The sequence below is a fragment of the Oryctolagus cuniculus genome, chromosome 9, assembly GCF_051225735.1.
Source record: "Oryctolagus cuniculus isolate XC-2025 breed Fujian yellow rabbit chromosome 9, ASM5122573v1, whole genome shotgun sequence".
Taxonomy (NCBI): domain Eukaryota; kingdom Metazoa; phylum Chordata; class Mammalia; order Lagomorpha; family Leporidae; genus Oryctolagus; species Oryctolagus cuniculus.
In genome coordinates this window covers 2,099,508-2,123,681 of record NC_142875.1, presented here as the reverse complement: position 1 = coordinate 2,123,681, position 24,174 = coordinate 2,099,508, and the positions used below count along the sequence as shown (strand labels likewise).

The 24,174-nt window shown below is 60.3% G+C and overlaps 1 protein-coding gene across 15 annotated transcripts in view; it reads left to right on the top strand.

Annotated features, from left to right (window-relative positions):
- ARHGEF7 (Rho guanine nucleotide exchange factor 7) overlaps nt 1-24,174 on the top strand; it is a 171,224-nt gene that overhangs the window by 79,305 nt on the left and 67,745 nt on the right. For all 15 annotated transcript variants that reach the window (XM_089303387.1, XM_070048561.2, XM_089303386.1 and 12 more), the window contains 3 exons: nt 1,044-1,174; nt 10,760-10,961; nt 19,227-19,315. In XM_089303387.1, coding sequence (XP_089159513.1) covers nt 1,044-1,174; nt 10,760-10,961; nt 19,227-19,315 — 422 coding nt within the window. The remainder of the gene's footprint in view (nt 1-1,043; nt 1,175-10,759; nt 10,962-19,226; nt 19,316-24,174) is intronic.

The following is a 24,174-nucleotide window of genomic DNA, read 5'->3' as shown; positions in this document are numbered from 1 at the left end:
CAGGAAGAAAGTCACATATGTCCATGGGTGGGGACCGGCAGGCAAATTCAGCCGGAGACCATGGCAGACCCATGTTCCCCAGCCACATGGCCGTCTTACTGTGGCTGCTTAGACGCTGGTCTGTACCTCCACGGTTTGCATGACATAAAATGATTGGGAGGTCTCTGGTGGACGGGGACAAGTGTAGCACAGATCAGTCCACAGAGAGGTGAATTTGGCCCCTCTGCTTCTGTTGAGTGCTCTGGAGTTTGGCTTCTGGGGACACAGCTTTGAGTGTCACCATGGGTGCTTTCTGGGCGTGTGAACCGCGAGTGGAGGAGTTAGTCATTGTTGTGGGTCAAGACGAGAGTCGAGAGTCGGGAGAGGCTCGGGGCCGGGCTGGGCCTGTCGGCGGTCCGGCACGAGGCGCTGTGGCAAGTCCCCTGAGGGGCGGGGGTGGGACGAGGCTGGGACCCTGCGGCTTGCAGAGCCGTGATGTGGTGCGGGAGCCTGGGTGTTCCTGGCAAAGGCGCGTGTGGAAGCCAGCATCGGCTGGGCGCCCTGGAGAGTGAGTGCCTCGGAGGACGAGGATTGCTGACTCTTCCGCTTGTTGAGTGGCCGCCCTCTCTGGCTTTGAAGCCCGTGGTGGAAGTGACGGTGTGTCCTTAGACCCTGACTCGACAGTGGGCTCAGCCTCTGCCAGGGTGCGGGGGCGGTCTGGGAGAGGGGGAGCGGCTGTGTCGGCTGCCGCGTCGCCACGTCGCCACGGCTGAGTGCTGCGCTCTCCTCCTTCCCTGGGACGGGCGTGTGGTGGAAGCAGTCACCAGGCGTTCCACAGACGAGAGAGAGCCGAGAGACAGCTGCCTCTGGAGGGCGTCCGGGGAGCTGGCGGGCAGGAGTGCGAGTGTTTATGTCACGGTCAAGGGCGCTGCTCTGAGCACCGTGGCCACGGCTGGCGTTGCTGTGGTCCCGGGGTGTGGCCCTCGGGCTGCCCTGGCTTCAGGCTAGCGTGGCGTGGGTAGTTTCAGGCCTCCTCAGCCCCCTCCCCGCCATGGCTCTTTCAGACATTGGACTGGGAAGTGACTCCGTGTGTACGCGGCCCTCATCTCACCGGATCAAGTCTTTTGATTCCCTCGGATCCCAGCCTTCACACAGCCGGACTTCAAAATTGTTCCAGGGCCAGTATCGAAGTCTGGTAAGTTCAAGAGGCTCGGCTGCTTCCGTTCTCGTGTGTTTGGGGTTTGCGTGTGTGCAGCTGTGGTGCAAGGGTGTGCGTGCCTCTGCCAGCGCCGTGTGCACGCGCTGCCTGCCCGAGGAGTGCCCGGAGCACTTGTGAGTGAGCGCGTCAGAGCGCCGTGTGCACGCGCTGCCTGCCCGAGGAGTGCCCGGAGCACTTGTGAGTGAGCGCCGTGTGCACGCGCTGCCTGCCCGAGGAGTGCCCGGAGCACTTGTGAGTGAGCGCGTCAGAGCGCCGTGTGCACGCGCTGCCTGCCCGAGGAGTGCCCGGAGCACTTGTGAGTGAGCGCGTCAGAGCACCGTGTGCACGCGCTGCCTGCCCGAGGAGTGCCCGGAGCACTTGTGAGTGAGCGCGTCAGAGCGCCGTGTGCACGCGCTGCCTGCCCGAGGAGTGCCTGGAGCACTTGTGAGTGAGCGCCGTGTGCACGCGCTGCCTGCCTGAGGAGTTTGTGAGTGAGTGCGTCAGAGCGCCGTGTGCACGCGCTGCCTGCCCGAGGAGTGCCCGGAGCACTTGTGAGTGAGCGCGTCAGAGCGCCGTGTGCACGTGCTGCCTGCCCGAGGAGTGCCCGGAGCACTTGTGAGTGAGCGCCGTGTGCACGCGCTGCCTGCCCGAGGAGTGCCCGGAGCACTTGTGAGTGAGCGCCTCAGAGCGCCGTGTGCACGCGCTGCCTGCCCGAGGAGTGCCCGGAGCACTTGTGAGTGAGCGCGTCAGAGCGCCGTGTGCACGCGCTGCCTGCCCGAGGAGTGCCCGGAGCACTTGTGAGTGAGCGCCTCAGAGCGCCGTGTGCACGTCCGCTTGTGCCGGGTGGCAGTGCACGGGGAGGCGGGCGTGAGCCAGGGGACGGAGTCCCAGGGGCCTTGTCTTCGTGGGAGGGGCTGCCATGGCGGGCAGCAGTGAGGTGGGGGGCGCAGGCGGCTTCTCGCTTTGCCCCAGGAATGGTGGGAGGCCCCGTGCTGAGTCTGCAGAGCCCCCTGCTGCGGCCTCCAGGGCCCGAGCTTCCTGTGCGCTCACACCTGGCTGTCATGCTGGCCGCGCCCACGGGGCCGCGGGCAGTGTCTGAGCGTCCACGATGGAGGGCTGCTGAAAACTGAAAGTGGGCGGGGTCTGGCCGCACAGGGTCCTGGTGTGGAAAGGTGGGGGATGGGGAGGGGTCTGGCCGTCACAGGGTCCTGGTGTGGAAAGGTGGGGGGATGGGGAGGGGTCTGGCCGTCACAGGGTCCTGGTGTGGCAAGGTGGGGGATGGGGAGGGGTCTGGCCGTCACAGGGTCCTGGTGTGGAAAGGTGGGGATGGGGAGGGGTCTGGCCGTCACAGGGTCCTGGTGTGGAAAGGTGGGGGATGGGGAGGGGTCTGGCCGTCACAGGGTCCTGGTGTGGAAAGGTGGGGGATGGGGCGGGGTCTGGCCGTCACAGGGTCCTGGTGTGGAAAGGTGGAGGGACGGGGAGGGGTCTGGCCGTCACAGGGTCCTGGTGTGGAAAGGTGGGGGGATGGGGAGGGGTCTGGTCGTCACAGGGTCCTGGTGTGGAAAGGTGGGGAGGTGGGGAGGGGTCTGGTCGTCACAGGGTCCTGGTGTGGAAAGGTGGGGAGGTGGGGAGGGGTCTGGTCGTCACAGGGTCCTGGTGTGGAAAGGTGGGGAGATGGGGAGGGGTCTGGCCGCACAGGGTCCTGGTGTGGAAAGGTGGGGGATGGGGAGGGGTCTGGTCGTCACAGGGTCCTGGTGTGGAAAGGTGGGGGATGGGGAGGGGTCTGGCCGCACAGGGTCCTGGTGTGGAAAGGTGGGGAGGTGGGGAGGGGTCTGGCCGTCACAGGGTCCTGGTGTGGAAAGGTGGGGGATGGGGAGGGGTCTGGCCGTCACAGGGTCCTGGTGTGGAAAGCTGGGGGATGGGGAGGGGTCTGGCCGTCACAGGGTCCTGGTGTGGAAAGGTGGGGAGGTGGGGAGGGGTCTGGCCGCACAGGGTCCAGTGCTCACTCTGCTCCGTCTGGCGCCAGGCGGTGTGACCGCGAGCTGTGTCCACTCCCGGGCCTCCGTCCTCAGCCGGCGTGCGGTCTGGGCATCTCGGTTCCCTTGCTGGAGGAACTCTGGCGTGATCTGTAGGGTGTCTGTCAGGGTGCCCAGGAGGAGGGACAGGCCAGCGGCTGTCAGCGCTGCGTTGCTATATGGAGCAGGCAAGGAGAGTGTCAGGGAACGTGTGTTCTGGGGATTTGCCGCCTCACCCTCCCACCCGCCGCGGGCTTCGTCTGATTTTCTTGTTGAGGAGGGTAGACCGGATGGCACGTGTGTGCCTCTGAGTGCAGAAGGGTCAGTGTGTTCATGGAGGGAGGACCGGATGGCACGTGTGTGCCTCTGAGTGCAGTAGGGGTCAGTGTGTTCATGGAGGGAGGACCGGATGGCACGTGTGTGCCTCTGAGTGCAGTAGGGGTCAGTATGTTCATGGAGGGAGGACCGGATGGCACGTGTGTGCCTCTGAGTGCAGTAGGGGTCACTGTGTTCATGGAGGGAGGACCGGATGGCACGTGTGTGCCTCTGAGTGCAGAAGGGTCAGTGTGTTCATGGAGGGTGCGGAGACGCCAGTGCAGGACGCGTTCTTGTGCTGCGGGAGAAGGCCCGGCGCTCCCGGCGCGCCCACCGCGTGTGGGCTCGGGACTGACCTGGGCGAGGCGTCTCTTAGAGCCCTTGCTGCCTTGCCCCAGGTCTCTCTCTCTCTGGTTTACTTCTCCTGTTGTGGAGTGGTTGTCTTGGATTGAGAATCATTCATGATGACGCAAGGCTGGCGAAGTGTCGAAGGCGTAGGGGGCTCCCTGGGGAGGCACCCGTTTCTCTAGTTCTGCCTGTGTCTGATGGTTTGTGGGGAAAACATTACACTAAAAGGCAACCTGTAGCTTCCCAAGCACCCTCTTGTGGTCTGACTGAAGTACAGTCAGCTTGGCGGGTGTAGAAATCGGAATTAGAAGCTGCTTCCCGAGCAAGGGAATTTCAGTTTTATTTCAGTTTGTGATCTCCCACCTGCTGGTTCAGTTCCCAGTGGCCGCAAGGCCGGGGCTGAGCAGAGGCCAAAGCCAGCAGTCAGGAACCCAGTCCAGGACTCCCAAGCGGGTGGCAGGAACCCACCTCCCAGCACTGTCCCCCGTCCTCCAGGGTCGAGCCAGCAGTGAGGTGCAGGGTGCCTCCTGGGGTCAGGACGTCAGGGTGCTGTTTGCAGGTCCTCTGCGCGGGTTCCTTGTCACCCGCACCTCTCAGAGCCTCTGCCTGAGCCGCCCTGCGGAGCTGAGGTTCACGGTTTAACCTGCAGAGCCGGCGTCTCCCTGCGCAGGGCCCTGCAAGTTCTGACCTCACAGTGCCGCTCCCTCCTGCACTGACGGCCTGCTTTCTTCTTGTCTTGTCTTCCCTGTGCGCGCTTTGCTTCCCCGTCCCCTCCCCTCCCTCCCCTCCCCCCTTCCTCTTCTCCCTCTTTCCCCTCTCTTCCCCTTCCCTTCCCCTCCCTCCCCTCCCCCTCTTCCCTTCCCTCCTTCCCCTCCTCTTCCCTTCCCCCTCCCTCCCTCCTTCTTCCCTTCCCTCCTTCCCCTCCTCTTCCCCTCCCCTCCCTCCCTCTCCCCTCTCCTCCCTCCTCTTCCCCTCCCCTCCCTCCCTCTCCCCTCCCCTTCCCCCTCCCTCCCTCTCCCCTCTCCTTCCTTCCCTTCCCTCCCCTTCCCCCTCCCTCCCTCTCCCCTCTCCTTCCTTCCCTTCCCTCCCCTTCCCCCTCCCTCCCTCTCCCCTCCCCTCCCTCCCTCTCCCCTCTCCTTCCTTCCCTTCCTTCCCCTTCCCCCTCCCTCCCTCTCCCCTCCCCTTCCCTCCCTCCCTCTCTCCTTCCCCTCCCTCATTTAGTTTTGTCTTTTCTTTCCAGATTGCTTTATTGGAAAGGCAGCATGTCGGAGAGGGAGGGGGCGAGGGACAGAGAGTCCTCCCGGCCACTGGTTCGCTCCGCAGATGCCACAGCAGCCGGGTCTGGCAAGGCTGAAGCCAGGAGCTCCATCTGGGTCTCACGTGGATGGCAGGATCCCGAGACCCTGAGCCATGTTCTGCTGCCTTCTCAGGCAGTCAGCAGGAGCTGGGTGGGGAGTGCGTGCTTTCTCGGATGCGCTGAGCTGAGCCCTTTCCCCTGCTCTGCTCTGGGTGGGCTTCTCACCCCAGTGTGCCAGGCTCTGGCTGCACGTGGGCCTGGGAGATTGAGGGCATGGTTTCTCTCATAGGTACGGCGTGGCCACCTCCTTCTTCATTCTTAAACAAGGTTTATTTGTTTATTTGAAAGACAGAGTCACAGGGAGAGAAAAAGAGAGAGAGATGTCGATCTTCCGTCCACTGGTTCACTCCCCAGATGATCGCAACAACTGGGGCTGGGCCAGGCCGAAGCCAGGAGCCTGGGCTCCATCCAGGTCTCCCCCATGGCTGCAGGGGCCCAAGCACCTGGGCCATCTCCTGCTGCTTTCCCAGGCCATAGAGGGAGCTGGATGGAAGTGAGCAGCCGGGACTCCAGCCAGCGCCCAGATGGGGTGCCGGCATCGCGGGCACTGGCTTAACCCTCTGCGCCACAGTGCCGTGCCCGGTTTTTCAGCCTTAGGATTCTTGCAGTGCTCCTGGAATTCCTGCTGTCTCGCCATCGCTGAGTGCAGTGCTGTCGCAGGCCGGGAGCGGTGACGTCTGCCATCCTTTGTGTCTCACTCAACAGTGCCTTCACCTCCAGAGCAGGTCCTCTCCCTGAGGCCCCGCTGCCCCAGGACCAGGGACCCGGCCTGCTCGGCTCACGGCACTTGTCAATGGGCTGCTTTAGTGCTGGCCCCAGGCTTGCTAGAAAGTCATTCCAAACTGTTCCATCTCTCCACTTCCGCCGTGCGGCACTGTGCTCTGTTTCACCAGTTCCGAGACTTCTGACTCGCCGTGGGTGCTTTGCCTTCATTCAGTTGTGTGTGGTGCACAGGAGCTCCTGGGCGTTGCCTGCTTGCTGGCGTTTAGAGTGGATGGACTGCGTGAGGAGGAGACGGGTGCAGAGCAGGGCGACTGTCATGCCCTGCTCAGGGTTCCTGGGCTTCCCAGGGCAGTGGGGGGTGGGGCAGAGACTTGATGAAGGTCCCGGGGGTTCAGTAGGATAGGGCAGGGCGGGGGCTGTGTGCTGTGTTTGCTGCATGGGGCGCTGCTTCCCTTTGATGGCTGTGGGGGGGAGCTGTCTGCAGGGCCTCCCATTACTGACACGTTGACGTGTAGCATGCAGCTAGAAAGTCACACGTGTGGTGTTTGCAGCGGGCAGGTTTTATGTGGGCACCTTCCCGCTGGCTGTGCGCTGGCCGTGCCTGCGCCCTCCCGGCCTGTTACTGGGGAGATGACTTGCTGGCTGCCTCTGGGTGCGCTCGCTGGGGCCGACTGCTGCCCAGCCCCTGTCTGCACCGTTTCAGCAGCTCCTGCGGAAGCGAAGGAACATAGCCCACGTGGCCAAGCTTCCTGTCCCTCCCAGCTGCAGCGGGTGGCGGAGCTCGTGTGGGAGTGTCCCCCTGCCAGCCCGACAGGTGCCTTAGAGGGACGTATGCCAAAGTGATTGATGACAGCTGCGTGTCCTGCCACGCGGGGGATTTGTTGAACAGAAATGGGAACGGATTTCAGGTGGCTGCTGCACTCTGTGGCCTTTTTCCTGCTCCTGCCTCACCCACGCGCTGCCCTGTCCTTTGGGCGTGTCCTCCCGGCCCGTGCTGGGACAGCGCAGGGCCTGTGCTTGCCCTGGGGCTGCAGGTGAAACGTGCTCACCTCCCATGTCATTCCTGGTGTCCTGTCCGCCTGCATCCCTGCCTGCCTGGTCCCAGTGCTTGGCGCTGAGCTGGAGCGGCTGGGGTCCGGCCGCAGGGTTTTCCCGGGGCGCCTGGACCTTCGTGGGGAGAGGCTGCGGCTGCGTGCTTGTTCTCCCGTTGCTCTCTGCAGGCTGTTTGCTTGTGGATGTCGGCGCCAGGACTACCGCACGCGTTTGTGTGTGTGGGTGTGTGTAAAGATTTCTTTGAAAGGCAGAGTTGGGGTGGGGGAGAGCTAGAGAGAGAGATGGATCTTCACTCCCCACATGGCCTCAACAGCCAGAACTGCTTCCAGTCGCCCACCTGGGTGCAGCGCCCGTTTTCCGCTGCTTGCCCAGGTGCATTCGCAGGGAGCTGGATCAGAAGTGGAGCAGCCGGGACTCGAACCGGTGCCATAGGGGATGGCAGTGTTGCAGGCAGTGGCTTCCCCTGCTGTGCCACAGCGCAGGCCCCTGGGAGTGTCTTCTGCAGAGCCAGGGTCAGGTGGGCAGTGGAGGGGCAGGCCTGAGCCTCCCGTGGGTGGGCTTTATCCACCGGCCGGGGCCTGCGTCTGAGCGGACTCTGCCGGCTGCCGCTCTGAGCTCTGTGCTGGCTAGACCTGCATCAGACCTTCCACTTGGTGCTATGTTACTCCTGAATTGTTAGGCATTTGCAACGGGCCCTTCTACCCGCCGTTCAGACAGGGATGCCGTGGCGTGATGCCGTCGGCTGGGTGTCTTCTGAGCCTCTCCCGTCGGAGCTGAGTGGAGTCTTTCCTAGTCTGTGATGTAGTGATGGGCACGTGTGCCTGGTTTAAAACTCCAGCGAGTTCTCTGAGACTTGCTTTCAGGAACAAGAGAACAGGAGCCACGGCCACTTGGAGCCTTTTCTGCTGGTTCTTCGGTATCCGCCTGTTTGTCTCTAAATAAGACGCCCCTCTGGGTAATGTCCGTGTGCGAGGGCTCCCCCGTGCACCCCTGCGCCCCCTACTCTCAGGACACCCCCAGCGCCGTCTCCCTCTGGCTGCGGTTGGATGCAGGAGGAGGTTGTGCCAGGACCCAGCGAATAGCCATGCGGTCTTGTCCCTCCCTCGGACCCTTGTGCTTTGTGGGGTTGGTGATGCTCAGGTTAGCTGAGGATCTCTCCGTGTCCAGGTGAGTGTCTACGTCCACTGCTGCCCAGGGCTCTCTGGAGGCGGGCCTGCTTGCGCCTTGCTGGGCATGTCCCCCCGTGCTGCATGTGCTTCCTCCTCCCCGAGATGCCCGTCACGGGGATCCCTGCGCAGTGAGGAAGGACGCCGGGGCGGTGGATGGTTCAGATCCGCGTCTGTGGGTGGCTTTTCGTCCTCATAGTAAGACCTGTTCGTCCTCAGGGTTCAGACGTCTGTTATGCTGTGGCTTTAGGTTTATGCTGTTTGGGGTTCACTCAGGTTCCTGAGTGTTTATGTCTTTCGCCAAATTTGGGATTCTTCTGCCGCGTCTCTTGAGCCTGCTCCTGAGATGAGAAGTCAGAGCTGACCCGTTACTCCCCCAGTGCCCGGAGCCGCGCCGTTCACCGCTGTCCTCTGTGTTAGGAGGACCTGGGGAGGATCTGAGGGGGAGGATGGGGGGGACCTGGGGGGACAAGGGGATCCTGGGAGGAACTGGGGGGACTTGAGGGGAGGATAGGGGGATGAGGGGACCTAAGGGGACCCTGGGAGGACCTGGGGGGACTTGAGGAGGACTTGGGGGGACTGGGGAGGACCTGGGGGAAGACTTGGGGGAAGATCTGGGAGGGACCTGGAGGGGACCTGGGGAGGACCTGGGGGAGAACTGGGGGGGGGGACCTGGGGAGGACTTAGAGGAGGACCTGGGGGGGATTTGGGGAGCAGCTGGGGGGGATCTGAGGGGACCTGGGAGGACGTGGGAGGACCTGGGGAGGACTGGGGGAGGACTGGGGGGGGGGCTGGGCAGGATTGAGATCGCTTCCTGATCCCTTTGCACTGGCTGCCGGAACCCTCTCCCCGACCCCAGCGGCCGCCCATCTTCTCATTCCAGGTCTGCTTCTCTGGCTGTTCCCAGTGTCTGGCAGCCCCTTGGGAGAGAGCAGCGGGGGTGCTGGGTCCCGTTTCCCTCTGCTCTGCCAGCAGACCACCACCCGGGTGGTGTGTGCAGTGGTCCTGGCCTTCTGGGCGGCTCTGGAGACAGCTTCCTCTCCCGAGCCCTTCCCCTGCTGGTGGGCAGGGGCTTCTGTGGGCCTCGAGTAGCTGGCGCTGGAGAGTGGAGCTGTGCTGGGCCTGCGCCTCAGCCCCCCCACCCCCCCCCCCCAGGTGGTAGAGGGCTAGGTGCTGGCTGTGTGGGCAGATAGGGCTCTGCTGCCGCCTGGTGGTGGGGTGGTGGCTGGCACTCCCTGCCTGATTTGCTGGTGTCCTGGTCCCTGTTGACACCTGCTGTCAGTGGTCGGGGTGGGGACGAGATGCATGGTTCCTGCCAGTGCCGTGAAGGGCTTTGCATGGGTGAGGAGGACTGGGACTCGAGCCCCACCGGGGCCTGCTTGGCGGCCCCTTTCCTGCTCCTTTGGCCAGCGAGGGGCTGCTCTTGGGGATGGTTTGTCTGCTTCCACTGGCCGTTTCAGCCCCCAGCCTCTGCAGAGCCCCTTCTGCTGCCCCCTCTGCAAGCGAGGGCGGTGCGTGCTGCCCCTCTGCGAGCGAGGGCGGTGCGTGCTGCCCCTCTGCGAGCGAGGGCGGTGCTGCTGCCCCTCTGCGAGCGAGGGAGGTGCTGCTGCCCCTCTGCGAGTGAGGGAGGTGCTGCTGCCCCCTCTGCGAGCGAGGGCGGTGCGTGCTGCCCCTCTGCGAGCGAGGGAGGTGCTGCTGCCCCTCTGCGAGTGAGGGAGGTGCTGCTGCCCCCTCTGCGAGTGAGGGAGGTGCTGCTGCCCCTCTGCGAGCGAGGGCGGTGTGTGCTCCCTGAGAGGGATGCAGGTCAGCAGTAGGCAGAGACAGAATGGCAGTTGCCAGAGCTGGTGTGCGTTCGGGGAAGCGAGGCCTGTTAGGTGCTGTCGGTGGGGGGTCTCCCTGGTGGGGGGGACAGCTTAGAAACAGGGACGTGCTCCCTCGGGACCCCTGCAGACATGACATCCGTGGACGCTCAAGTCCCTGATAGCTAGCCCAGTGCAGATGCTGTGCTGTGCCTGTGGTGCAGTGTCCCCCAAGGCCCTCGGGCCCCCCGTTGGCTGGGGTCTGTGCACGCACGGCTTGTTGGTGGGGAGGCTGCTGGTGTGGTCCTTGTGCGCTCTGAGTTGGACGCAAGGTGCAGGCTTGCTCACGGCCACACTCGGGTAGGCGCTTGCGTGCTTTTAATGCAGCCCTGGTTCGCGAAACATGAGAAACACGTCTACAGTGCACAGAAAAATACTGAAAATAACCAGACAATCCAATAGTGTAGAGCCGAGTCGTGCTGCAGGCACAGAGCGTGGTATTGTAAGTAATGTTAGAGAGATAACCGCAGCACGTTGACGCTTTGGTACATCGTAATGAGCATGATCCTGGGTGTGTCTGAGTGTGTGTGTGTGGACGTGTGCGGCAGGGCCAGTGGCGCAGAGTAAGACCTTTCCCGGCCACTGAGAGCGTTTCTCTGGGGGCTGGGCTGGGGGGAGGGAAAGCTTCTGACCCGTCTTCATTTTCCTCCTGCTGGGTGTTGGAGAGTTTCTAACAGTCGCACGAAGTGTTTTATACGGAAGTGGATGACACCGTGTGGTTTCTCTGCTGTTCCCCTGTTTTTAAGGACATGACGGATAACAGCAACAGTCAGCTGATCGTCCGGGCGAAGTTCAATTTCCAGCAGACCAACGAGGATGAACTGTCCTTTTCAAAGGGGGACGTCATCCATGTCACGCGTGTGGAAGAAGGAGGCTGGTGGGAGGGCACGCACAACGGCAGGACGGGCTGGTTCCCCAGCAACTATGTGCGCGAGATCAAGCCCAGCGGTAAGCGGTGGCGGCCCTGCCCGCGCTGTTCTGGTGGGAGGGGAGCAGTGGGCGGGGGGGGTCCCAGCGGGACTTGATGTGGGAGACCCGGGTCATAGGGGAGACTGGAGTTTTGCCCAACCCCACACTGGCTCTCCAGTCTGAACGAGCCTCGTCTGCCTTGGCGACGTTTCCCACAGTCGAGAAGGCGTCTCAGACCTGTTACCTGTGCTGTCCTGCCGACAGGTGTGTGCCATGATGTTCTTTTTCAGGGCCAGCGTCTGAAACAAACCTGAAATGCACTTGGCTGTGCTCTGTATCTGAGGGCTGTGTGTGTTGTCTACAGGGTGTAGACGTGTTGTGAGTGAACAGTGTATGTGTGTACTGTGTGTACTGGTGTAGACGTGTTGAATGAACAGTATAAGTGTGTGTACAGGTGTAGATGTGAATGATCAGTGTAAGTGTGTACAGGTGTAGACGTGTTGTGAGTGAGCAGTGTAGTGTGTACGGATGTAGACATGATGTGAGTAGTGTAGTGTGTATGGGTGTAGACGTGTTGTGAGCATGTACAGGTGTAGACGTGATGTGAGTAGTGTAGTGTGTACAGGTGTAGACGTGTTATGAGCATGTACAGGTGTAGACGTGATGTGAGTAGTGTAGTGTGTACAGGTGTAGACGTGTTGTGAGTGAGCAGTGTAGTGTGTACGGATGTAGACATGATATGAGTAGTGTAGTGTGTATGGGTGTAGATGTGTTGTGAGCAGTGTAGTGTGTACAGGTATAGATGTGTTGTGAACGAGCAGTGTAGTGTGTACAGGTGTAGACGTGTTATGAGCATGTACAGGTGTAGACGTGATGTGAGTAGTGTAGTGTGTACAGGTGTAGACGTGTTGTGAGCAGTGTAGTGTGTACAGGTGTAGACGTGTTGTGAGTGTGTATGGGTGTAGATGTGTTGTGAGCAGTGTAGTGTGTACAGGTGTGGACGTGATGTGAGCAGTGTAGTGTGTACGGATGTAGACATGATATGAGTAGTGTAGTGTGTATGGGTGTAGACGTGTTGTGAGCAGTGTAGTGTGTACAGGTATAGATGTGTTGTGAACGAGCAGTGTAGTGTGTACAGGTGTAGACGTGATGTGAGCATGTACAGGTGTAGACGTGATGGGAGTAGTGTAGTGTGTACAGGTGTAGACGTGTTGTGAGCAGTGTAGTGTGTACAGGTGTGGACGTGATGTGAGCAGTGTAGTGTGTACAGGTGTAGACGTGTTGTGAGCCGAGAGTACTCTGCAGGGGCCACACCGACCCTGCGACCGGCAGCTTGGGCCGGGGAGCCCCTGGTTCAGTGGGTGCATTTTCCGCCTGTTGGTAGCGTGCCGCTCTACAGGTGCTTTATCCGGCAGCGCAGCCCGGGGAGTGGCCTCTGGGGAGTGGCCGTTCTGCAGCTACCTGAGCGCGGTGGACCTGGGTGCTGGGTCAGGCGTGAAGGGCGTGCTGTGTGGATTTCCTCTGCAGCAGTCGAGGGTGGAAGTTGAGGGTCACGGTGACGTCCGTGTCAGACCGTGTGCAGCGTGTGGCCGTCTCCCTTGGAGCAGCTTTCCTGTTCTGACGAGTATGTTTGACTGATGTTGGACTGTAACGTGCAGTCTAAATAGTGCTGAGTTTTCAAAAACGAAACGTGGTGCCAGGTTCAAAATATATGGCTCCTGACGGCGGTCACGGCAGGTTGACGGCCTTGTGAAGTGAGAACACTGGGAGCTCCAGTGGAGGGTTTCTCTTCTGCATTTCATTGTGATTGGTTTGGTTTACAGACGCTGTGGGCGGGACAGGCTGCGATCCATGATGGCGACGCTGTGGGCGGGACAGGCTGCGATCCATGATGGCGACGCTGTGGGCGGGACAGGCTGCGATCCATGATGGTGACGCTGTGGGCGGGACAGGCTGCGATCCATGATGGCGACGCTGTGGGAGGGACAGGCTGCAATCTATGATGGCAGTGGTTTTGGGCTGCTCGTCTCCAGGTGGCCCAGGTGCTCCCTCTGCTTGCCTGGGCCCTGGGCGCCGTCCGTGGTTAGAGGGGAGGTGAGAGTGCTGTGGGCACGCTCCCTCCTGACGTGGTTTCCTGTCTGAGGTGGCACCTCCTGGGGGCCGGTGTCTCCGGGAGTCTCTGGTGTCTCCGGGAGTCTCTGCTACTGGCGTGTATCTGATACCAGCCTGCTGTTCTGAGCGTGCACAGCCTCCTGTGAGTGCATCCCTGCTACTCTGTGAAGCCCGGGGGTTCTTCCTTGTTGGTGTACAGGGTGTGTACAGGTGTAGACGTGTTGTGAGTGAGCAGTGTACGTTTGTACAGGTGTAGATGTGTTAGTGAGCAGTGTGTGTACAGGTGTAGACATGTGAGTGAGCAGTGTGTGTGCAGGGTGTAGACATGTTGTGAGTGAACAGTGTGAGTGTGTGTACAGGTGTAGACGTGTTGTGAGTGAGCAGTGTGTGTGTACCGGTGTAGACGTGTTGTGAGTGAGCAGTGTGTGTACAGGTGTAGACATGTTGTGAGTGAGCAGTGTCAGTGTGTGCAGGGTGTAGACGTGTTGTGAGTGAACAGTGTGAGTGTGTGTACTGGTGTAGACGTGTTGTGAGTGAGCAGTGTGTGTGTACCGGTGTAGACGTGTTGTGAGTGAGCAGTGTGTGTGCAGGGTGTAGACGTGTTGTGAGTGAACAGTGTGAGTGTGTGTACTGGTGTAGACGTGTTGTGAGTGAGCAGTGTCAGTGTGTACCGGTGTAGATGTGTTGTGAGTGAGCAGTGTCAGTGTGTGCAGGGTGTAGACGTGTTGTGAGTAAAGTGTGTGTGTACCAGTGTAGACGTGTTGTGAGTGAGCAGTGTGTGTACAGGTGTAGACATGTTGTGAGTGAGCAGTGTCAGTATGTGTGTGCAGAGTGTAGACGTGTTGTGAGTGAACAGTGTGAGTGTGTGTACTGGTGTAGACGTGTTGTGAGTGAGCAGTGTGTGTACAGGTGTAGACATGTTGTGAGTGAGCAGTGTCAGTGTGTGCAGGGTGTAGACGTGTTGTGAGTGAACAGTGTGAGTGTGTGTACTGGTGTAGACATGTTGTGAGCAGTGTGTGTACAAGTGTAGACGTGTTGTGAGTGAGCAGTGTGTGTGTACCGGTGTAGACATGTTGTGAGTGAGCAGTGTGTGTACAGGTATAGACGTGTTGTGAGTAAAGTGTGTGTGTACCGGTGTAGACGTGTTGTGAGTGAGCAGTGTGTGTACAGGTGTAGACATGTGAGTGAACAGTGTCAGTGTGCACAGGGTGTAGAAGTGCTGTGAGTGAACAGTGTCTGTGTGCAAGGTGTAGACGTGCTGTGAGTGAGCAGTCTCTCTACAGGGTGTAGACGTGTTGTGAGTGAACAGTGTAAGTATGTACAAGTGTGGACATGTGAGCAGTGTGTGTACAGATGTAGACATGTGAGTGAACAGTGTCAGTGTGCACAGGGTGTAGAAGTGTTGTGAGTGAGCAGTGTCAGTGTGTGTGCAGGGTGTAGAGACGTGCTGTGAGTGAGCAGTCTGTACAGGGTGTAGACGTGTTGTGAGTGAGCAGTGTTGTGTGATGGTTACCGCATTTCCTGAGCTCAAGGGAGACGCGAGGAGGCGAGAAGCAGCCAGGCCCTCTGGCTGTGCAGGCCGCTGGGGAAGGAGTGTCCGTGAGGCTGAGTCCGCGTGTGGCCGGGTCTCAGCGCTGTTCCTTAGAGAGCAGACTTCCTGGTGGGTGGCAAGGACGTAATTCGGGGCAGAAAGCCCACCAGGCGTGGTTGGGCACTCAGCATTAGGCACAGAGTGGTCCCGATGGGTGGTTCGGAGTCTGTTGGAACGTGGAAGAAGTATTCCTGCGGGTTAACATCCCACGCTTGCACTCGCTCACGGGCTGCCTTCATGGTGCGTCACGGTGCGCGGTGGGTGCGTTCTGACGGTGGCCAGGTGCGTCGCGGTGTGCGGTGGGCGCATTCTGTGACGGTGGCCAGGTGCATCACGGTGCGCGGTGGGCACATTCTGTGATGGTGGCCAGGTGCGTCGCGGTGTGCGGTGGGCGCGTTCTGTGATGATGGCCAGGTGCATCGCGGTGCGCGGTGGGCGCGTTCTGTGACGGTGGCCAGGTGCGTCGCGGTGTGCGGTGGGCGCGTTCTGTGACGGTGGCCAGGTGCGTCGCGATGGGCACATTCTGTGACGGTGGCCAGGTGCATCACGGTGTGCGATGGGTACATTCTGTGACGGTGGCCTGGTGCATCGCGGTGTGCGGTGGGTACGTTCTGTGACGGTGGCCTGGTGCATCGCGGTGTGCGGTGGGTACGTTCTGTGATGGTGGCCAGGTGCATCGCGGTGCGCGGTGGGTGGGAGTTCCCGTGTAGCATGGCCGGGAAGGTGCCGGAGGGCCGTGGTGACGGGAGCTCAGCCTGGGAGAGTGTGTGTGGTGTCTGCGTTAGTGTGCAGTTGTCCATTCGCATGCTAAAGGGAGGGAAGATGGAGGCACAGGGACAGCATTTTCAGAGAAAGGTTGGGAGTTACTGCCAGCAGGTCATCACTTAGAGACCTAGGGGCATGCGTGACAAGGCCACCGGGACCTCGCGGGAAAGGGGCGTGGCATTCAGGAAACCGGCCGGCCAGCAGAGGGACTGGTGACTGGACTCCACAAAGGCACCCCCTATGCGTGAAGCAGGCAGGGTGGAGCGAGTGGCTGTAACTGTCCCGCCGTCCGCCAGGGGCGAGCAGCCTGGAGGCACGCACGGTGGCGTCCTCTGGGGTCTGTGTGGAAGGGCTGCCCAGCAGGGAGCAGTGGCTGGGCAAGAGCAGTCATGAAAGAGGAGACCGTGTGGCCATGCAGGGCTCCCGTCCCAGGGAGCTGCCTGGCCAGGCAGGGGCTCCGCCCTTCGCGCCTGGCTGCTCCCCTCACCCTCCCCTGCCGTGGGACTCTCGCCGGATGTGTGGCCCTGCCCCCTGTGGCTGCGAGTCCAGTTGCCACGCGCTTGCTTCACTGGACTCTGAAGTGTGAGCACTCCTCGAGCCTGGGGGTCTCACGGCACAGTTCCCTCCTCTCACGTGCTGTCTCACCTGTCCGTTGGGACTGACTTTCCGTGGCCGCTGTGGTCTCTGTCTCACCTTTCCCGTCATTTTTTGCCTGTTGGCGAGGTCCCGTGGGAGCCCTCGACTTCTCTGTTTTGGCGCTGCGTCCCGAGGCAGTGCCTCTGCTCGCACGCCCCCGCCTCCTCCTCCGTGGCTTGTTCCTTGCCAGGGTTTCAGCAGCTGTGGGGCACATGCCCTAGCCCTGGCCTGTGCAAGCTCTCCTGCCGTGCAGGTAGGGTAGCACTGGCGTCCTCTGGGGCCCCTGCAGACTGCTGTAGTCCTGGGTAAGCCCTGGAGCCCCTGCAGGAGGTGAGCGGCTGCGGCTCAGGTGTGGCTTCTTCCAGGCTGTGTCCCCTCCCTGGGTGCCACACCTTCCTTCCTGCTTCTCTGTTCCCGGGGAGGAAGCTTCTGGGCTTCCCCTCATGGGCCGTGCAAGGTCACCAGCTCCTCGTCCATCTTCCCAGGGGGGCGGAGGGCTGTGCGTCTGTTGCCCCAGGCGGCCCCTGGGCCGGGATGCTGTCCCCCCGTCGCCATTGGCAGTGTCTGCAGCTTGCTCTGGGGTCCCGGCACTCCCTCGCCTCTCCTCCCGCACATCTGTGTTTGAGTTCTGTTGTTCTCAGCGTCTTGGATCGTTACGAGAAAGGGAAGTGCTGCCCCGGTCAGTGAGTCCCTGGGGAGGTAGCTCTGCCTTGTGTGGGCAATCACTGACTCCCACACCCAGTCCAGTGAATTGCACTATTTTTTGGCTATTTGACTGGCCGAAGTATGTTTTTATTAGGGTACTATTGAACTTGAAGTTTTCCCTCTTTTTCTTTAAAGATTTATTCTATTTGAAATGCAAAGTTAGAGAGAGAGGGAAATCTTGCATCTGCTTGTTCTCTCCCCAAATGGCCACAATGACTGGAGCTGGGCCAGACCCAAGCCAGGAGCCAGGAGCTTCTTCCAGGTTTCCCACGTGGAGGAGCCCAAGCACTTGGCCCATTTTCCGCTGCTTTCCCAGGCGCGTTAGCAGGGAGCTGGATTGAAGTGGGGTAACCAAGACTCGAACTGGCGCCCCTAAGGGATGCCAGCATTGCAGGCACTGTTTAACCCGCTGCGCCACAGTGCCAGCCCCTAAAGTTGACGTTTTCTAATCCATTTTCTTTGTCATGAGTGGCCATGACTTTGCCTCTCTTACTTGCCCTTTAGTGCTTTTTTTTTCCAGAAGGTTCTACAAGGGTCCCTAAGGCTTCCCAGGAGCTACCTGGCTCTGCTGCTTGCCGCGTCGTGGTTACGATGTTGTCTCCCAGGCACTCTGTGCCTGGAACGCGTGCACTGGTGATGAGCCTGCTGCACAGGAGGAGGTGTGCGGGGCAGGGTGGCAGGCGGGCGCCCCTCCCCTCGCGGGGTCCCTGTGTTGCTCCCCAGCAGTCAGGACCTCGTTCTTGCTAAGGGAAGTAGGTGGCTTGGCTGGGCTTAGCCGGATTTGTCTAGATTTCCCTTGCCTGCCGCTTCCTTTTGTAGGATGTGGTGGCCAGAATTTCCTTTCAGAAAACTTTGTCTTACTTCTTCCACAGCTAATTCTTACCTGCAGATCTGGGGTTGAGGATGAAAGGTGTTAGAAAGAATAGGTGGTTTTTCTTCCTTGTGTTTCTTCTGTTTCAGAATTAGCTGTTTGCACCGAGTTTTGTTTTCTGTCCTGTGGGGAGAGTGTCCTAGCCAGGTATAACACCTTCTGGGTCTCCTTACCTTTCAACCATCTGGAGACGCCTGATAGCGAAGCATTAAAGGAAGACTTGACACCAGCTACTCCGCAGGCGGCACATCCAGGCTTACAGGCTGGGAGCTGTATTGGGGGCATTTGAGTTTTTCTTTGCTTTGTGCTGCACACCCTCCATAACACTAGTGATAGATACACATACCCTACAGAACCAGTGACACACAGACACACCCTGTACAACCGGTGACAGATACCCACAGCCTACAGAACATTGACAGACACCCTGTAGAACCAGTGAACCAGTGACACCCACACCCTATAGAACCAGTGACACCCACACCCTGTACAACCAGTGACACCCACACCCTGTACAACCAGTGACAGATACCCACAGCCTACAGAACATTGATAGACACCCTGTAGAACCAGTGAACCAGTGACACACACACCCTGTACAACCAGTGACAGATACCCACAGCCTACAGAACATTGACAGACACCCTGTAGAACCAGTGAACCAGTGACACCCACACCCTATAGAAGCAGTGACACCCACACCCTGTACAACCAGTGACAGATACCCACAGCCTACAGAACATTGAGGGACACCCTGTAGAACCAGTGACACACAGACACATACACCAAGAGCCGTGTTTTTATTCAACAAATGCTTTTCTGGTATCCATTTTGCTGTCCGTTAGATGCTGCATGAAGAGTGCCATGTTGGTTTATTAAATGTTTTATTTTTTACTTACACAAAAGGCAGAGTAAAAGAGTGAGGGAGAGAAATCTTCTGCCCATGGATTCCATAGCAGACAGGTGGGCCAGGCCAAAGCCAGGTGCTCAGAGCTCCGTCCGGGCCGTCCACCTGGGTGGCAGGGACCATGTACTTGAACCACCATCTGCTGTCTCCCAGAGTGCGTTGGCAGGAAGCTGCATCAGAAGCAGAGTAGCCTCCACTTGAACCGGCACTCCGATAGGGGATGCGGCTAAGCCCCCTGCGCCACGGTGCCTGCGCCAGCTGGGCCGTTTCCCACATTGGAGCCCCTGCTGTGTTCGGGCCGCTGCACTTGCTCCCTGTGGCCTTTTGTGTCCCCCCCGCCCCCCCGTGACTTTCCTTCTGCTTCCTGGCGCTCCGCTGTGAGAGTGGCCCGGGTCTGGGTACTCGGCACTGCGGCCTCTGCCAGCCCCCTCCGTCTCCAGCCCTGCTTGGGCAGTGTTTCACGTTTGCTCACTGAAGTTCTGTGTGTAGCTTCCGTTTCTGATGGCCATTTGTGGAGTCCACCCCACATGGGGGGCCAGGGTGGGTGAGGCTGTGCGGTGACAGAGACGCGTGGTCCGAGGCACTCCACTGGTTGCCGGGCTTTCCTTTTCCGTGGGGCGTTTGAGCCGAGGCGGCTGGCTGAGGGGCCTTGGCGGCGTGAGGCCTGGAGTGCGTGTCCTGTCCAGTACCGATGAGCAAATTCCATTTCCGTTTCAGAGAAGCCTGTGTCTCCCAAGTCAGGAGCGCTGAAGAGCCCCCCCAAAGGATTCGACACAGCCGCCATCAGCAAGAGCTATTACAACGTGGTGAGTGTGTGCGGGACGCACAGGGCAGCATGCAGGGAAGCCGGCTGGAGCGTGCGGGGCGGGGGCGGGGTGGTGGTGGCGTAGCACTCGGGACCTGCCACACTGATAAGACCTCTGGGTGTTGCGGTATATCCCTTCTAATCTGTATTTTATAATGTTGCATTTGTGTTTTAATATTGTTTATATATCACAGTATTATGATTATTTCCCCTTAACCATTGCAAGCCACCAAAAATGTGCTTTTATTGCTCAAATTATTTATGTGATGCGCGCGCACACACACACAGGGACAGAGACCTTGCAGCCGCTGATTCGTTCCCAGCTGCCCGTCGCAGCGAAGGCCAGGCCCGGCTGGAGGCAGGATGGACGTGTGTGTCCCGAGGTGTGGGATCTAGGCTGTCCAGACGTGCGCGTGCTCCAGACTGTGTTTTGTAACTCGATGTCAGTCAGTGAGCTCGAGCAGTAACAGTACTATTAAATCTGTGTGATGTCGATGTTTGTGGTCGCCGCGTGATTGCACACGCTACAGAAACGGAAAATACTCTCTGTTGAGATGAGCTTGAAGTGACATGGACTTTCTGAACATGGGTGATTGGAATTTTGTTACCGCTTCCCTCCCAGTCCTTTCTGTTTCCACGGTCAGGAGCTGTAAACAGGAAGCTGGGGGATCCTCGGGTCTTCGGTGGGAGGTGGCAGCTGGCCAGTGTTCTTGGTGACCCCGCTTCTGTCAGGGTGCTGCACCGTCCCCACCTCTGCTGGGCGGTGGTGAAATGCACCAGGCTGAGCTGAGTTCTGCCTCGATGCCGCAGTCCAGGCTGTGGTCTGCAGGGACGGCCTCCTCCTGAGCCTGCGCTCGCCTTGCCCAGGTCTTGGTGCAGCGCAGGCTGGCCTCGGGGGATCTGCTCAGTCCACGGGGCTTTGTTGGTGTCACGGGGCAGTGAGCACGCGGTGGAAGCCCCGCCTTTGCTGAGCTTGCTGGCGTGTGGGCACCGCTGCTGTCCGTCACCTCTGCCTGTCTGTGACTGGCCTCGTTGCTCGCCCCCCAGTGGAGCGTGCGGGCTAGGTAGGTGTCTCGCCTCCCTTTCACTGTCACCCAGCCAGACCCTTCTCCTCCCGAGCCTGTCCTGTGAGGCCCACCTGCTGCTTCCCTTCTGCTTCTGTCTCAGGTCACCGGTCTGCTGGACCTCACCTCCGTCAGCCTGCACAACAGTCGCGGCGACACTGCGGGGCCTGCTGCCTCTCCGAGGGCGCTCTGGCGGGCTATGTCTCCGCCGTTCCTTTGCTGAGCGTTTGCTGCGGGGACGTGGCTGTGCTAACTGCCTTGCCTTTCAGAATGTAACGTGGATGTGTGCCTGTGCCTCGTGCCTTCTGTGTGTCACCGCTTCTCTCGGGAAGGCGTCGTGTGTGCGCAGCCATGGCCTGGAGAGCGAGTCGTCTGTGTCGCGGGCTCAGAAGACACGAGCAGCAGCTTCCGAGTGGGTGCTGACTGTGGCTCTGGGGTCTCTGAGAGGCACCGTGCCTCTGGGCGTGCTGGGGCGCCCTGCCTCTAGGCGTGCTGGGGCGCCCTGCCTCTGGGCGTGCTGGGGCGCCGTGCCTCTGGGCGTGCTGGGGCGCCCTGCCTCTAGGCAAGTCTGGGGCGCCATGCCTCTGGGCGTGCTGGGGCGCCCTGCCTCTAGGCGTGCTGGGGTGCCCTGCCTCTGGGCGTGCTGGGGCGCCGTGCCTCTAGGCGTGCTGGGGCGCCCTGCCTCTAGGCAAGTCTGGGGCGCCGTGCCTCTAGGCGTGCTGGGGCGCCCTGCCTCTGGGCGTGCTGGGGCGCCCTGCCTCTAGGCGTGCTGGGGCGCCGTGCCTCTGGGCGTGCTGGGGCGCCCTGCCTCTAGGCAAGTCTGGGGCGCCGTGCCTCTAGGCGTGCTGGGGCACCATGCCTCTGGGCGTGCTGGGGCGCCGTGCCTCTGGGCGTGCTGGGGCGCCCTGCCTCTAGGCAAGTCTGGGGCGCCATGCCTCTGGGCGTGCTGGGGCGCTGTCTCTGCATTGCGTGCTTGGTCTCTGTCCAGTCCTCTGGGGTCCGTACACAGAACACGTTGCAGTCAGAATGGAGGACGCTGTGACCTCAGCGTCGCTTCTGAATTCTGTGTGTATGAAGCTGCTTCAGTGCACAGGGTGAGGTAGACTGTAGTCGTCACAGAGTTCAGAGAGTCGTCTCTTGGTGTATAATTCGCATTTGATGGTAGAGAAAATAGGTGTGCTGGCGTGCACGGGTCTCGTTAGGGAAGGTTCCGTGTGTGCTGGCGTGCACGGGGCTCGTTAGGGAGGTTCCGTGTGTGCTGGTGTGCACGGGTCTCGTTAGGGAGGTTCCGTGTATGAAGGCGTGCACGGGTCTCGTTAGGGAGGTTCCGTGTGTGCTGGCGTGCACGGGTCTCGTTAGGGAAGGTTCCGTGTGTGCTGGCGTGCACGGGTCTCGTTAGGGAAGGTTCCGTGTGTGCTGGCGTGCACGGGGCTCGTTAGGGAAGGTTCCGTGTGTGCTGGCGTGCACGGGGCTCGTTAGGGAAGGTTCCGTGTGTGCTGGCGTGCACGGGTCTCGTTAGGGAAGGTTCCGTGTGTGCTGGCGTGCACGGGGCTCGTTAGGGAAGGTTCCGTGTGTGCTGGCGTGCACGGGGCTCGTTAGGGAAGGTTCCGTGTGTGCTGGCGTGCACGGGGCTCGTTAGGGAAGGTTCTGTGAGTGATGGTAAGTCGTGACGTGGGATCAGCATGGGCAGGATTTGTGGGTCAAGGACCCACAGTTTGGAGTTAGGAAACTAGGGCACACAGTGCGTGTGGGTGCGTGTGAGCCTTTTACTGTTGTTAACAGGCAGGACAGACGAAGCATCCGGGCAGCAAGCAGTGAGTCTCAACCACTTACCGTGGTGGGCGTTTGCTGTCTGCTGTCTCCTGTGGCCTCCTGGGACTGTTGTGTCTGGGGTGAGAACAGCCCAGTCCACCGTGCATCTGTCTTCCCGTTCCTCAGATTCGAGAATTGCTGTTAATTTTGTTCACATTGCTGACTCTTCTGATCTGCCACTGGGCTTCTCTGGTGAATTTCCCATTGCAGTTACTGTGTTTCTCTATTTAGAATGTCCTTAGATTCCTTTCGTAGTGAATGCAGGCTGTATCTGAGTCGCTCTCTTCACCTCACCTACCTTTGAAGCCTGGCACCTGTGGCTCTTAGGGCACACTGTGCACAGCTGCCCTGAAGCCTGGCCTGAGCCCAGTGTCCCCCCCCCCCACCTCAGGGACAGCCCTGTGCCCAGCGTCCACCCCCCCCCACTCAGGGATAGCCCTGTGACCCAGTGTCCCTGCCTGCTAAAGGGACAGCCCTGTGACCCAGTGTCCCCCCCTTCTCATGGACAGCCCTGTGACCCAGCGTCCCCCCTCAGGACAGCCCTGTGGCCCAGCGTCCACCCCCCCCACTCAGGGACAGCCCTGTGACCCAGCGTCCACCCCCCCCCCACTCAGGGATAGCCCTGTGACCCAGTGTCCCTGCCTGCTAAAGGGACAGCACTGTGCCCAGCGTCCACCCCCCCCACTCAGGGACAGCCCTGTGACCCAGTGTCCCTGCCTGCTAAAGGGACAGCCCTGTGACCCAGCGTCCCCCCCCTCCAGGGGCAGCCCTGTGACCCAGCGGCCCCCCCTCCTCAGGACAGCCCTGTGACCCAGCGGCCCCCCTCCTCAGGACAGCCCTGTGACCCAGCGTCCCCCCCTCAGGACAGCCCTGTGACCCAGTGTCCCCCCTCCTCAGGACAGCCCTGTGACCCAGCGGCCCCCCTCCTCAGGGACAACAGAGGGGTTTTCTGCCTGGTTTCTGATGTGCGGTGACACTTTCCTGTTTTTTCTCCTTTTGAACGTCTTGCGTTTTTCGCTGGTTTCGGGCCTCTGCACAGATACGGCGCTGCTCTGGGTGCTCCAGGCGTGCTCCTGCCGCGTGGTGCTGGCCTGTGTCCCGCTCTGCCTGGCTCTTCTGCAGGGTCTCTCCCCACAGGTGCTGCTGTCTGCTCATCTTTTTTATGCTTGCTCTTCCTGAGCTCATTTTCCTCCGGCTCCCCTTTGGACGTGCAGAACTGGCTTCCGTCACAGATGGACTCAGCCTTGTGCTGAAATGCCTGCCGTCAGTGAGGTCCGCTTCGCAGGAGCTCTGTCTGTGAATGCGGAATGTGTTCAGGGGCTGGGGGGGGGGGGGGGGGGGCTGGTAGGACTCACAAGCAGTGGTGATGTCACGAAGGAGAAGGTCAACATCTTTAGCTACTCAGCGTTCAATAGACTCTGCCGTCCAGCAGTAGAAGCACGTCACCAGCTCGCCGGAACGTGATTCGCGACAGCTCCGAGTGTAGTGCGAGGTGACCTGCAGTGTCTGGGAGTGCGTTAAGACAGGCGGACCAAGACAATGGGAATGACGGGCACGTTAAACACGGATACATCCTCATGGCTTTTTCCTCCCTAAAGACTTATTTATTTATTTATTTATTTGGGAGGCAGAAATACAGAGAGAGGAGGAGAGGGAGAGAGAGAAAGCGATCTTCCATCTACTGGTTCGCTCCCCAAACGGCCAGCAATGGCCAGGGCTGGGCCAGGCTGAAGCCAGGCGCTTCCTCCAGGTCTCTGCGGGTGCAGGGGCCCAAATGCTTGGACCATCTTCTGCTGCTTTCCCAGGCACGTTAACAGGGAGCTGGATCAGAAGTGGAGCAGCCGGGACTCAAACCGGCGCCCGTGTGGGATGCCAGCGCGGCCAGCGGGGGCTTCACCTTCTGCGCCACAGCTTTGAAGCAGTGCTTCAACTCCGGACAGTGTGCTGACACGGTGTTGCACATCTGGGGTGCAGATTTGGAGAG